The following is a 10694-nucleotide window of genomic DNA, read 5'->3' as shown; positions in this document are numbered from 1 at the left end:
AGGGTGGTGGGCTAGCCCGGGGAGGGGAGGTGTAGGGAAGGAATGGCATTGGGTTTTTCTGGGTGTTCCTACTCCACCCTGTACCCCGTGTCTGAGCTGCCCACCTCCAACCTCATCTTCCTGAAGCCTGCTCCAGACTTGGCCCCCTCCCCAAGCCCCACTTGAACCTCTCTCACCAGCAGTGAAATTCTGGGCTTCTGAGCCTGTCCATTTACTGTCTGTGTCTCCTGCCTGCTGTCCTGCATACACGGCGTCCCCAGCACCCAGCCTGGTATACAGCAGGTGCTCAATCAACACCAGCAAAAGCTGATGGGCCCTCCTTCCCGGCCAGAGCTGCTAACCGCTCGCCCGAGCCCCATGAGGGGGGACGCCGAGTACTCCTTGTCTAGGGACCGGGAAATCAAGTTGGGGGCCGGCTTGCCTGCTCTCAGGCCCTCATGACACCCTCCACGTCTGGGGCCCTGGCCCTGGGGTCCCCTGAAGCCTGACATTCTGGAAACACCTCCCACCACCTTTGGCCGCTTCCCAGCCTTTCCCAGGTTGCAAATCCCCTAATAAGTCCAGGAGAGCCTGGGGGGCTGGAGGAAGACGGACCTCAGACCTGCCACCCTGCCCCAATTCCACTTTTCAGCCCAAGACAGAGAGAAAAAAGCAACGCTGACTGTCAAGTGCACACACAGCCCCAGAAAGGAGCCAGGAGCCTCTGCCCTTCCCCACTGAACGGCACTGAAAGACCCTCAGAAGATCCTGCCCCGGCTGCCCGCGCCCTCCTGCCCCCCAGGAGCAGGATGTTTACAGAAGGAGCCGGTCCTGAGGACTGCCGGGCAGCGGCCAGATAAGGAAGCGGGGGAGGTCGTCAAGGAAACAGCAGGGAGGGGGTGCAGGCGGGACCCCTCCTCTCATTCCCAGCCCCCAGGCTGTTCCGAGAGAAACCTAGTTGGGGGTTTTCACTTTGTGACGTGGGGAAAAGAAACTACCTTCCCTCCGTCAGGAGCAAAGGAGGAGGTGGGCTTGTGGGATGCAGAACATGGTGTCCAGGAGCGAGCATGGGGGGGTATGACAGATTCTCAGCCCCAAAGGCCCCCAGTTACCCAGGGGAGGGTCCAAGAAGACAGCAGGGAAGAGGGGGCCTTGAGGCTGGGTTTTGAGGGATGCATAGGAGTTTGCTGGTTCCTGCCCTCCAGGAACACCCAGCTTTAGGAGGGAATAGGGCTGGCTGCACACAGATCGTCATGGGCCTGTGTGGCGAGGGGCTAGACTCACACGTCTGGACCCCCAGCCTCACCCACCTACAGGGGCAGCTCACCATGCTACCTAAGTACCTCCCGGGCCCAGCAAAATGGGTGAGCTGTGGGGCTGGGAGCTTGGAGCCCTACAGCAGAGCAGTGCAGGGGCTCGGGTAGGTGTGTACGGACGGTAAGAGAGTCGGGGAGATCTCTCCGGCCACATGAGGGGCAGCAGGCCCTGGTCAGGGCTGCCCTTGGAGGATAACACGGGAGGGACTCCCACCCGGCACAGGAGGGGTTAACTCAGAGGCCGCTGGGCAGTGGGGGTCCTTCCCTTCCGGTGGCTGGCGGCTGGCAGGGTCTGGCGGGGCCTGTGTTTACAGAAGCCAAGGGAGGGGCGGGCACAGGCCTGGACAAAGCCGGCAGCTGGGCCGGGCCGTCCCTACGAGGCCCCTAGCAAGCAGCAGCCCCAGCCCTGCAGCCCGACCGGCTCCTCCTGCTCCGCCCCTTCCTGCCTCTCTGAGCTCCGAGGCCTCCTCCCGGCCCTGAGTATTGCCAGGAGGTTGGAGGGGTGGCACTCCCAGGACCACATTCAGCTGACAAGGACTCAGGGGACGTGAGGGAGGTCCTAACCCTGCTCTCCCTGGCTGAGAGCCAGGCTTCCCCTCCCCCAATCTGAGCCAGGCTCATCTCAAGTGGGAGGGATGGCCCTGGGTCTGTCCCGTGTCTGAGCACCTGGACACCTGCCCAGACCTGTCCTCAGCCGGCCCCCCCTCGGCATGCCTGGTCATCTCTCTTCCCAAGGCCTCGGTCGCGAGACGCTTCCCAGTGGGCTGTGTCTTGTACCCGTCTCACCCCGGACCAGGAGCGATCGAGGGCAGGGTCAGGCCACAGAGGGGGCATACTGTTGGCGCTCAATAAATGTGCACGGCACACCAGTAACTCTGTATTCAGCGCATCTGGGGCGCCTGCCGACCGCTGAGTTTTGGGAGGCTGCCGCACAGGAGGTGCTGTTTGTAGCCCGTCTTACAGATGGGGAAACTGAGGCTCCCCCCATGGTGGGAGCAGGTCAGGGGCCGGGACTCTATCTCAAATCAGCAGCTGAAGGATATGTCCCCCCAGAGCCCACCTGCCCATCAGGGACCTGACTCCGTGTCACAAGCACAGAGGCCAGCCCCGCCCCCATCACCTGCCGTCCCTACTGTGGGGGGACCCCCATAGTACCCTGGGTCTTGAAGGAGGGAGCCTGGGCTGTCAGTCAGGGGCTGGGGCCTGGAGACCCTCCCAAGAGACCCACCTCGCAGACTCACAGCCGTGCCTTCCCCATCAGGCCCCCTCAGCGGGGGGCGCCTCCAGATGCAGGGAGTCCTCTGCCGCCCTCAGGCGCCCCCCACCTCCCGTGACCTGGGGGGCTCACCTCGCTTCTGCATGAAGCTGAACAAGTCGTCCAGGAATTCCTTCCTTTTGGGGTCCCCGTCGAGCTCGTAAAGCTGGGAGGGTAGAGAGAGGCCAGGTTAGTGGGTGCCAGAGCTGGGGGATGAAAATCACATCCCACCGTAACAGGGGCCAGGCCGACAGGGACAGCAACCAGAGGTGCCAACACTCAGTCCCCCCTGTGAGCTGTCACCAGCATTCAAACATCTCCTGAGGCCCCAGCAGGCAGAGAATGGACCTGACCCTGCACCCCAGTTGGGGACCCGGAGCTGCCCTAACATAGCACCACAGACCGGGTGGCTTAAAACGATGAAGACTTATTCTTTCACATTCCGGAGGCCAGAAGTCTGACATCGGGGTGTGGCAGGGACGTGCTCTCTCTCTGGAGGCTCCAGGGGAGGACTTTCCTGCCCCTTCCAGCTCCTGGAGCTGGCGGCTCCCTGGGTTTGTGGCCATGTCCCTCCAGTCTCTGCCGCCATCGTCACATGGCTCTATATTCTTTCTGTCTTTTCTACGCTCACCAGGCCCCTGGATTTAGGGCTCCTAGCCTCATCTCAGTCCTTAACTAATTACATCTGTAAAGACTCCATTTCCAAATAAGGTCCCTTTCATGGGAACCGGGGGTCAGGACCTCAACGTGCCTTTTTGGGAGATATTACTCAACCCCTGCCCATGCTGACACAGCAAATAATTTCTACAATGGCCACGACAGATGCCTCCCGGGGCTGTCCTGAGAGTCACATGCAAAGGCATCTGCTCCCGAGAGATGGCTCCATTTTGCAGATGAGGAAACTGAGGCACAGCAGCAGGTGGGAGACCACAGCCTGGGACTGTTGGGGACACTCAGCCCAAACCTTCCCGGCTCCCGTGCCATGCCACCCTGACTCCCCTGGCACCAATGACAGCTTCTGCCTGCTGGGGTTACGGCCAGGGAACAACGAGGTCACAACGCATGCCTGGTACTGTCATCGCAGGAGGGGAAAGGGTCTCTATCTGGGGGTGGGGGACAGGAGGTCCCTCGCCCCGCAGATGGTCAGCTCACAGTTTCCGGTGGGCGGGCAGAGGCCTGCAGGGCGGGGGGAAGAGATAATTAGAAAGCGCGGTGCAGGCAGGGGCCGATCTGCCGAGGAGGGGCGGCCCAAATACCAGCCTTCAAATGATTAAGCTCCAGGGGACGCAGCTGGCCGGGCCGTGGGGGGCCTTGAAACCACCAATTAGGCCTCCTCGGGGCTGATTCGTCATGAGGGCCCAAGAACGTGGCCAGGCCCTGCTCTGGCTGGTGGGGACATCCCCGGGTCCTGGGGAGGCAGATAGAGGACGTGGCCACCCCTCAACCGCATCCTGACCCTCTCTGGGCCTCAGTTTCCCCATCTGCATTGTGGAGACAAAGTGGGGCCTTCCAGAGAGCTGCTGGGGGAGCCAGGCGCCCAGACCTCTGCCCTGGGTGGTCTAGGCTGAGCAGAGGGTGAGCTGCCGGCCTTTGTCTCTGCCCCACCCTGGCCAGTGCAGACTGGCTGGCCTGCATTCCTGCACTGATTTATAGTGGCCAGGGAGGCCCGAGTTTCCCCTTCAGCTGCCGGAGGGTGTGGGGCCTGCAGGTAGACCCGGCTGGGCGGCTGGACCGTCCTGCGGGTGTGAGCAGACACATACGCACGCAGCCCCAGGCGGGCCTTGTCACCCTCTGACCCCTGCCCCAGGCCCAGCTCATCCTGCCTGCATGCCCCCCTCAGGGAATCCCTCCCCCCCACTACAATCCTCCAAGGTCCTTTCCATCACCTGAGCCAATCGATTTACTTATTTTTCTGGGTTTTTGTCTGTTCTGCTCACAGCAAAGGTCATTGTCATTGCAGGCAAATTGCCAGATGAATAATTTTAAAAAATAAATGTAAGCTCAGATATTTGGGAGAAGTAGTGGTCAAGAAGAGGCGAGACAGTCTGTGGCAGCCCAGAACAATTTCTTGGACAAAGCAAGACTTAAACTGGGCCTTGAAAATTGAGGAAGAGCAGCCAAAAGGCAAAAAAAGCCCCTTCTCATTTCCAAAAATGGAGATTGGTAGCACTATCCAAGATGATGACACATTCTTTCAAACTCCTTTTTTGGGTGATCCTGATAGGCTGATTTCCCATACTTTGAAACCTGTTTTTCCAGGTAAGTGCAAACATCAGAGATGAGCTCATTTACAAGTTAGTCTTAATCCAGTTTTGTTCCATTTTAAACTCCTCCAGGGTACAACCTGAGAGTACTCACCAACCAATACTTCCTGAAAAGCCTCTACAACAGGTGAAAGTTCCTATGACCCTTGATGAGCAAAGAATGGGATTTTAGGGCCCGCTTGTGGCTCACTCGGGAGAGTGTGGTGCTGATAACACCAAGGCCACGGGTTCGGATCTTATATAGGAATGGCCGGTTAGCTCACTGGGTGAGCGTGGTGCTGACGACACCAAGTCAAGGGTTGAGATCCCCTTACCGGTCATCTTTTAAAAAAAAAAAAAAAGAATGGGACCTTACTTGCAAAGAGAGGGCCTTTGCAGATGTAATTAGTGAAAATCACGTCATATTGGGGTAGGGTGGGCCCCACATCCGAGGACAGGCGTCCTTATAAGAAGAAGAAACACACAGAGAGAAGCCACATGAAGACAGAGGCAGAGACTGGAGAGATGTGGCCACAAGCCCAGGGACGCCTGAAGCCCTAGAGGCTGGAAGGGGCAGGAAGGACCGTCCCCTGCAGCCTCTGGAGGGAGTGCAGCCCTGCCACGCCTGGATCTCAGACTCTGGGCTCCAGAACTGGGAGAGGATAAACTCTGGTTTTAAGCCACCTAGTTGTGGTTGTTTGTTATAGATCCCCAGCGGCCAGCACACCTCAGGCCCTTCCTGGGCGAGGGGGAAAATCTCCGAGATTCTGAGCCAGGTGAAGTGGGGAACGTCCACCCCATCCCCCACAAGAGACCTCACAGTCGCTCCTGCCTCCGTTTCCCCATCTTTCAGGAAAGTGCGATGAAACACAACTGCTTTAACCCTGAGTACCTGGAACCATGGTGACCCCCATATCCCAGGTGGGGAAACTGAGGCTCAGAGCAGAGAACAGCTGGCCCATGACAGAGGACCAGGAAAGGTGGGAGGAGAGTTGGGGGGTGTTAACCCTCAGGCCAAATGGTGGTCTACCAGGCCGGCGGCGAGGCATGGCCAGACCCCTGTGGGGCCATAAAGTGGGGACGTTCAGGGCCCCCCAGCTGTCGGTGGCCGCGGAGGCTTTAATGGCCGTTGCTGTGGGCAGCTAACAACAAAGGCGGGCAGTAAAGGCCTCCCCAGCTTTATGGGGCTCTGGCCCCTAGTTCCGCTCCCCTGTGGGGTGCATCCCGCCCTGGCCAGCTGGGGATGGGGGAGCAGGGACAGTGTCTAGGCTCCCCATGGCGGTGTCCAGGCCCCCTTTGTGAGCCACAAAACTTCCTCTACCAAACCCACCCGGGTTCTCAGGCTGAAACCATGCCCCTCTCAAAAGTGGACGAGAAAGCTCCAAAATGGGCACCCACAGGACCCCAGAGCTACAAACCCAGGCTGGAGATGGGGCAAAACCTCCAAAACCCGCTTCTGAGGGCTGAGGGTAAGAAAGGCTGCCACACCTGCCCCTCCTGATTCCCCGGGGTCTGAACTAGGGTCTCCCTCTCTGGCCCGGCCTCCCCCTTCTCCCAGCACCCCACCCCTCACCGGCCAAGCACGGTCCCACCTCCGAGCCTTCGTCCTGGCTGTTCCTCTTGCCTGGAATGCCCTTCCCAGTGCCTTCCCCAGCTGGCTTCCCCTCCATTCAGGTCTTAGCTCAAATGTCCCTCCCTGCAAGGGCCCCCCGACCTTCCTGGAGAGGAGCCCCACTCTCTCACTACGGCTGTGGCCGCCCCCACCCCTGGGGATGCCCTCAGGTCTCACTTGCAACACAGTCACTGATTGTCACCGATCCTCTGGCTGATAACACTCCCCCCCCCACACACCGCTCTGTCCCAATCCGGGCTGTGTAGATTTTTACAAATTTGTCTGGTTTCTTGTCTGTTTTCCCCAGAACATGAGGGATTTTTTGTGTGTTTTGTTCCGAGAGTCAAAAATCGGGCCAAGCACACAGTGGTTACTTCATAAATGCATGTTCAGCAAACTCAGCCTCTCAGTTTTGTGTGTCCTTTTCTAACCCGCAATGCCTGTGCTTTGGGCGAGCTCAGTCCCACCGTCCCTGGGAGCCTGACCATGCTGGGTCCTCATCCTGACCCTTACACTTCCTTCTGTGTGGACGTGGCCCCCCGCCCTCTCCAGGTGCAGAACCTCAAGTGGGGGAGGTCGTTAACTGGGATGGAGGCATCCAGCAGGTGCTCAATAAGGGCACATCGCAAGTCTGCATTTTCCCCCTGAGAAGTGGGACAGCTGCGCCCCTTCCAGGCTCCCCATAGGGCAGGGTTGTGGGGGCACACCCGGCTCCAGCCACACAGGGACCCCTCTGGCCTGTTTCAGCTCTGGGGGGGGGTCTTACTCCATGCCTGCCCACCCTGGGATGGAGGGTGTCATTCGCTAATTACCAAGGTTGGGCTGACCGTGTATGTCTCCCCATTCCCAGCACCACCCACTTTGCAGAAGGGGAAACTGAGGCACAGAGCCGGTGAACCCCAGCCACTTCTCTCACCTCTCTTCTCCACTCAGCAGCCAGAAGGGTCTTTCTCAGCAGTCTGAGCATGACCCTCCCCTGCTCTACAGCCTCCCATGGCTCCCCAGTACCCTCACACGGCCAGTCACTTCCCTGCCCGCCCATCCGCACGTCGTCCCTCACCCCGCTGCCCTGGCTTCCTCTGCTCCAGCCACGTGGGCCTTCTGGCTGCTTTTTGAGCAAAATGCACACGATCCCACCCCAGAGGCTTTGCACGGACCCTTCCCTCTGCCTGGAATGCAGTTCCTGAGATCTCCCAATGACTCCCTCCTTCCCACCCAAGCACCACCTTCTCAGAGAACCCCCCCGCTGCTCCTCACCCTCTGACCCATCACCCTGCTCTCTCCTTGCCAGCAGGGGACGCTCAGTGAGTGAATGAAACACGGGGTCCCTGACCCTCCCTGGCTCCGGACACACAGGGTAACTGAGGAACAGCACAGTGGAGTGGGGGGAGGCCAGGGGTGGGGGTGGAAGGTGCTGGGCCCCCACCTGCTGAGGGATGGCTGGGTCCCCTCCGAGATAAGGCCAGGAAGGCGCCCAGGGCTCAGGTCGGGGCCCTGGGGTGGGGGAGGGGAGAGGAAAACTGAGATAACCACCCCCACCCTCACCCCCGGCCCCGGCCCGATGGGCAAACAGGAAATTCTTGTTTATGGCGAAAGGCTGATCATCTTCACCAGCCCTCCACGGAGAGAAACTCCTCGGCAGGGCCAGTGGGTCAGGCTGGGAGGGGGAGGGGGTGCTCGGCCACCCTGCACGGCCCAGGGACCCCTCCAGAATCAGGGAGCTCAGCCCTGGCCTGGGACCCCCTCCCCAGCCTGCCAGCTCTGGACGGCGGGAGGAAGTCAGGAAGAGACCCCCCATGAGTTGGAGAAAATCCACAAAGTGACGGACCCAGCCTGGGGCAGCCCCCTCCCCAGATACCCAAGGTCACATCTCTAGTGCCTGCAATTTTCTCCTCAGTCCCCAGACAGGCCCCACCTGGGCAGTTCCCATCAGGCCACAGGTGGGGGGACAGGGGCGGTGTCTGACCCAAGGCCACGGGGCCCAGGCTGTAAAGAAACCGCCTGTCTGCGGGGCCCCTGGGAGAACCTTTGCCCCTCACAACAACACAATGGGCATCTGCGCAGGCCCCAGGCCCCCTCCCATCTCCCCAGGGGCTCCAAAGTCCACGGGGCCCCACCTCTGCGATAGGGGCCACATGGCTGTGGGGGAACCCCAGGACAGGGAGGTGCCTAGTCTGGCCAATGTCTTTTAGACATTCCCTATGGCCACCGAGATCAGGAGAAACCAAGAAACAACCCAAGTGTCCGCATTCCAGGACTGGCTGAGCCCTGGACACGGGATGGGTGGAGAGACATCCGAAGATGGGAAATTGTTAAGAAGGCATGTTTTCGCACGGTCCCATACGGGCCTTCTGGGAAACTGAAGAAGTGTGCTTTCCTCTAAGGACAGATATAGGTTTGTGAACACTCCGAAAAGGTGGGAATAGATCTGACTCAGCAGCCACCCCCTTATGGGCAGTGGCCCGAGCCACCCCGGTGCCCACGTGCCCAGCGGGGCGGTTCCCAGGCTGCCGAGGATCAGACGGAAAAAGAAACCATCTGGGGCAGGGACCCTGGGGACTGCTTGGGGGACTGCTCGGGGGAGTGAACAAATGGACCAGGGAGCCTCACCACTCAGGGCTGGGTGGGTCCCGGGGGGTTCATTGCTTAACCTCAACGACTTTGTTTATTTTTATTTTTTCATCTACTTCTGTTAAAAACTAAAGCTTTTGAAAAAAATTTATTGAGGTGAGGGGCCGGCCCGTGGCTCACTTGGGAGAGGGCGGTGCTGATAACACCAAGGCTGTGGGTTCGGATCCCATATAGGGATGGCCGGTTTGCTCACTTGGGAGAGCGTGGTGCTGACAACACCAAGCCAAGGTCATCTTTAAAAAAAAATAATAATAAAAATAATTTATTGAGGTGAAAAGCACTTCACATGAAACTGACTCATTTGAAGTGTGCAGTCCAGTGGTATTCAGTGCATTCACAATGTTGTGCAGTCGCCACCACAGTCTAGTTCCAGAACATTCCATCAGTCCAAAAAACAACCTGTCCCCCTCAGCAGTCACTCCCCATCCCCTCCCCCAGCACCCGGCAGCCATGAATCCACTTTCTGTCTCTGTGGATCAGCCTGATCCGGACATTTCATGCAGATGGAATCACACAGTGTGTGGCCTTTTGTGTCTGGCGTCTGTCACTGAGCGTGACGTGTTCAAGGCCCGTCCACGTGGCAGCGTGTGTCAGAGCCTCGTTCCTGTTCACGGCTGCATAATATTCCATGTGGATGGACCACGCTGGGTCCGCTCGTCAGTAGATAGACACTTGGGTCATTTCCTCCCTTTCGCTGTTGTGAATTGTGCTGCTGTGAACACATTCACATGTAATCTTACCTGTTTTTGCCTCCTTTGGGTTTTGGACAAGAAACAATTATTGCAATTCTGTAACCAAAGTTAGACTAAAGTGGCTGGTTTTTATCTCCTGAATCACCCACAACACACTCAAACAACCAGGACGGTAAATCAGATGACACTCTCTCCTTGCAGCCTCCCAGAGGCTTAGAAATCTTTACAAGATCCAGCCATGTCTCTCTCCTGCTCTATATCCGACCATGGCTCCCTACTGCCCTCAGGAGAAAGCCCAGCTCCCTGCCTGCCAGGCCCTCCTCACACCTCCAGTGTCTCTCTCCCCTCTGCTCTGGCCCCTGGGAATACCCTTTCCCCAACTTTAGCCTCTTTAACTCCTACAGCTTGCAGGGAGCCTGCTCTGACCCCCAAGGAAAGGCAGCACCTCTCTAGCATCTGTCCCAGCAGGTGGCATGCAGCAGGCGCCCATTAAGGAGGGAAGGAAAGAGCCCAGGAGCTCTCATTCCCTCGGGTGCCTGTCCCATGCCAGCAACACCGGGGTTTCCTTCACACCCCGCTCCTATGCCCCATGCCCCTCATCCCCTCCCTGAGGCCGCCTGATAAATCCCACATTATCAGGCCAGTGAGGCCCCTGGGGCGGCGCAGAGATGACTCAGCGCCTGTGGCCGTTGCTGGGGCCTGCAGGTGGGCAGGGTCTCTGGGGGCCACTGGGGAGCCTCCCCCTTCACAGAAACACCCACGCAGCCCGGTGGGAGAGGCGGGGCAGAACCCAGCATGGCCTCCCCCACAGCCCCGCGCCCACTGTGCACTTGGGAAAACTGAGGCAGGGAGGGGGGTTCTTCAATGTCTGGTCACCAGGTTTGCAGAGAACCAGCAACCTGTCCGGTGCTTTCTCCGTCCTTTTCTGCAGCCCCACGAGGCGGGGAGAGACGTGTCAGAGAAGGG

The 10694-nt window shown here is 59.0% G+C and overlaps 1 protein-coding gene across 1 annotated transcript in view; it reads right to left on the bottom strand.

The window, feature by feature from the left end:
* ARID3A (AT rich interactive domain 3A (BRIGHT-like)) overlaps positions 1-3139 on the bottom strand; it is a 10682-nt gene extending 7543 nt beyond the window's left edge. Inside the window, exons 1-2 of the mRNA XM_008563576.1 lie at positions 2990-3139; positions 2644-2716 (exon numbers count right to left, since the gene is read on the bottom strand). Of these exons, the coding sequence (XP_008561798.1) occupies positions 2644-2716; positions 2990-3139 (223 nt within the window). The remainder of the gene's footprint in view (positions 1-2643; positions 2717-2989) is intronic.
* Positions 3140-10694: the final 7555 nt, after the last annotated feature.

This window comes from Galeopterus variegatus, unplaced genomic scaffold (genome assembly GCF_000696425.1).
Source record: "Galeopterus variegatus unplaced genomic scaffold, G_variegatus-3.0.2 Scaffold14064, whole genome shotgun sequence".
Taxonomy (NCBI): Eukaryota; Metazoa; Chordata; class Mammalia; order Dermoptera; family Cynocephalidae; genus Galeopterus; species Galeopterus variegatus.
The sequence above is the reverse complement of the archived record's forward strand: the minus strand, read 5'-3'. Positions and strand labels throughout refer to the sequence as shown.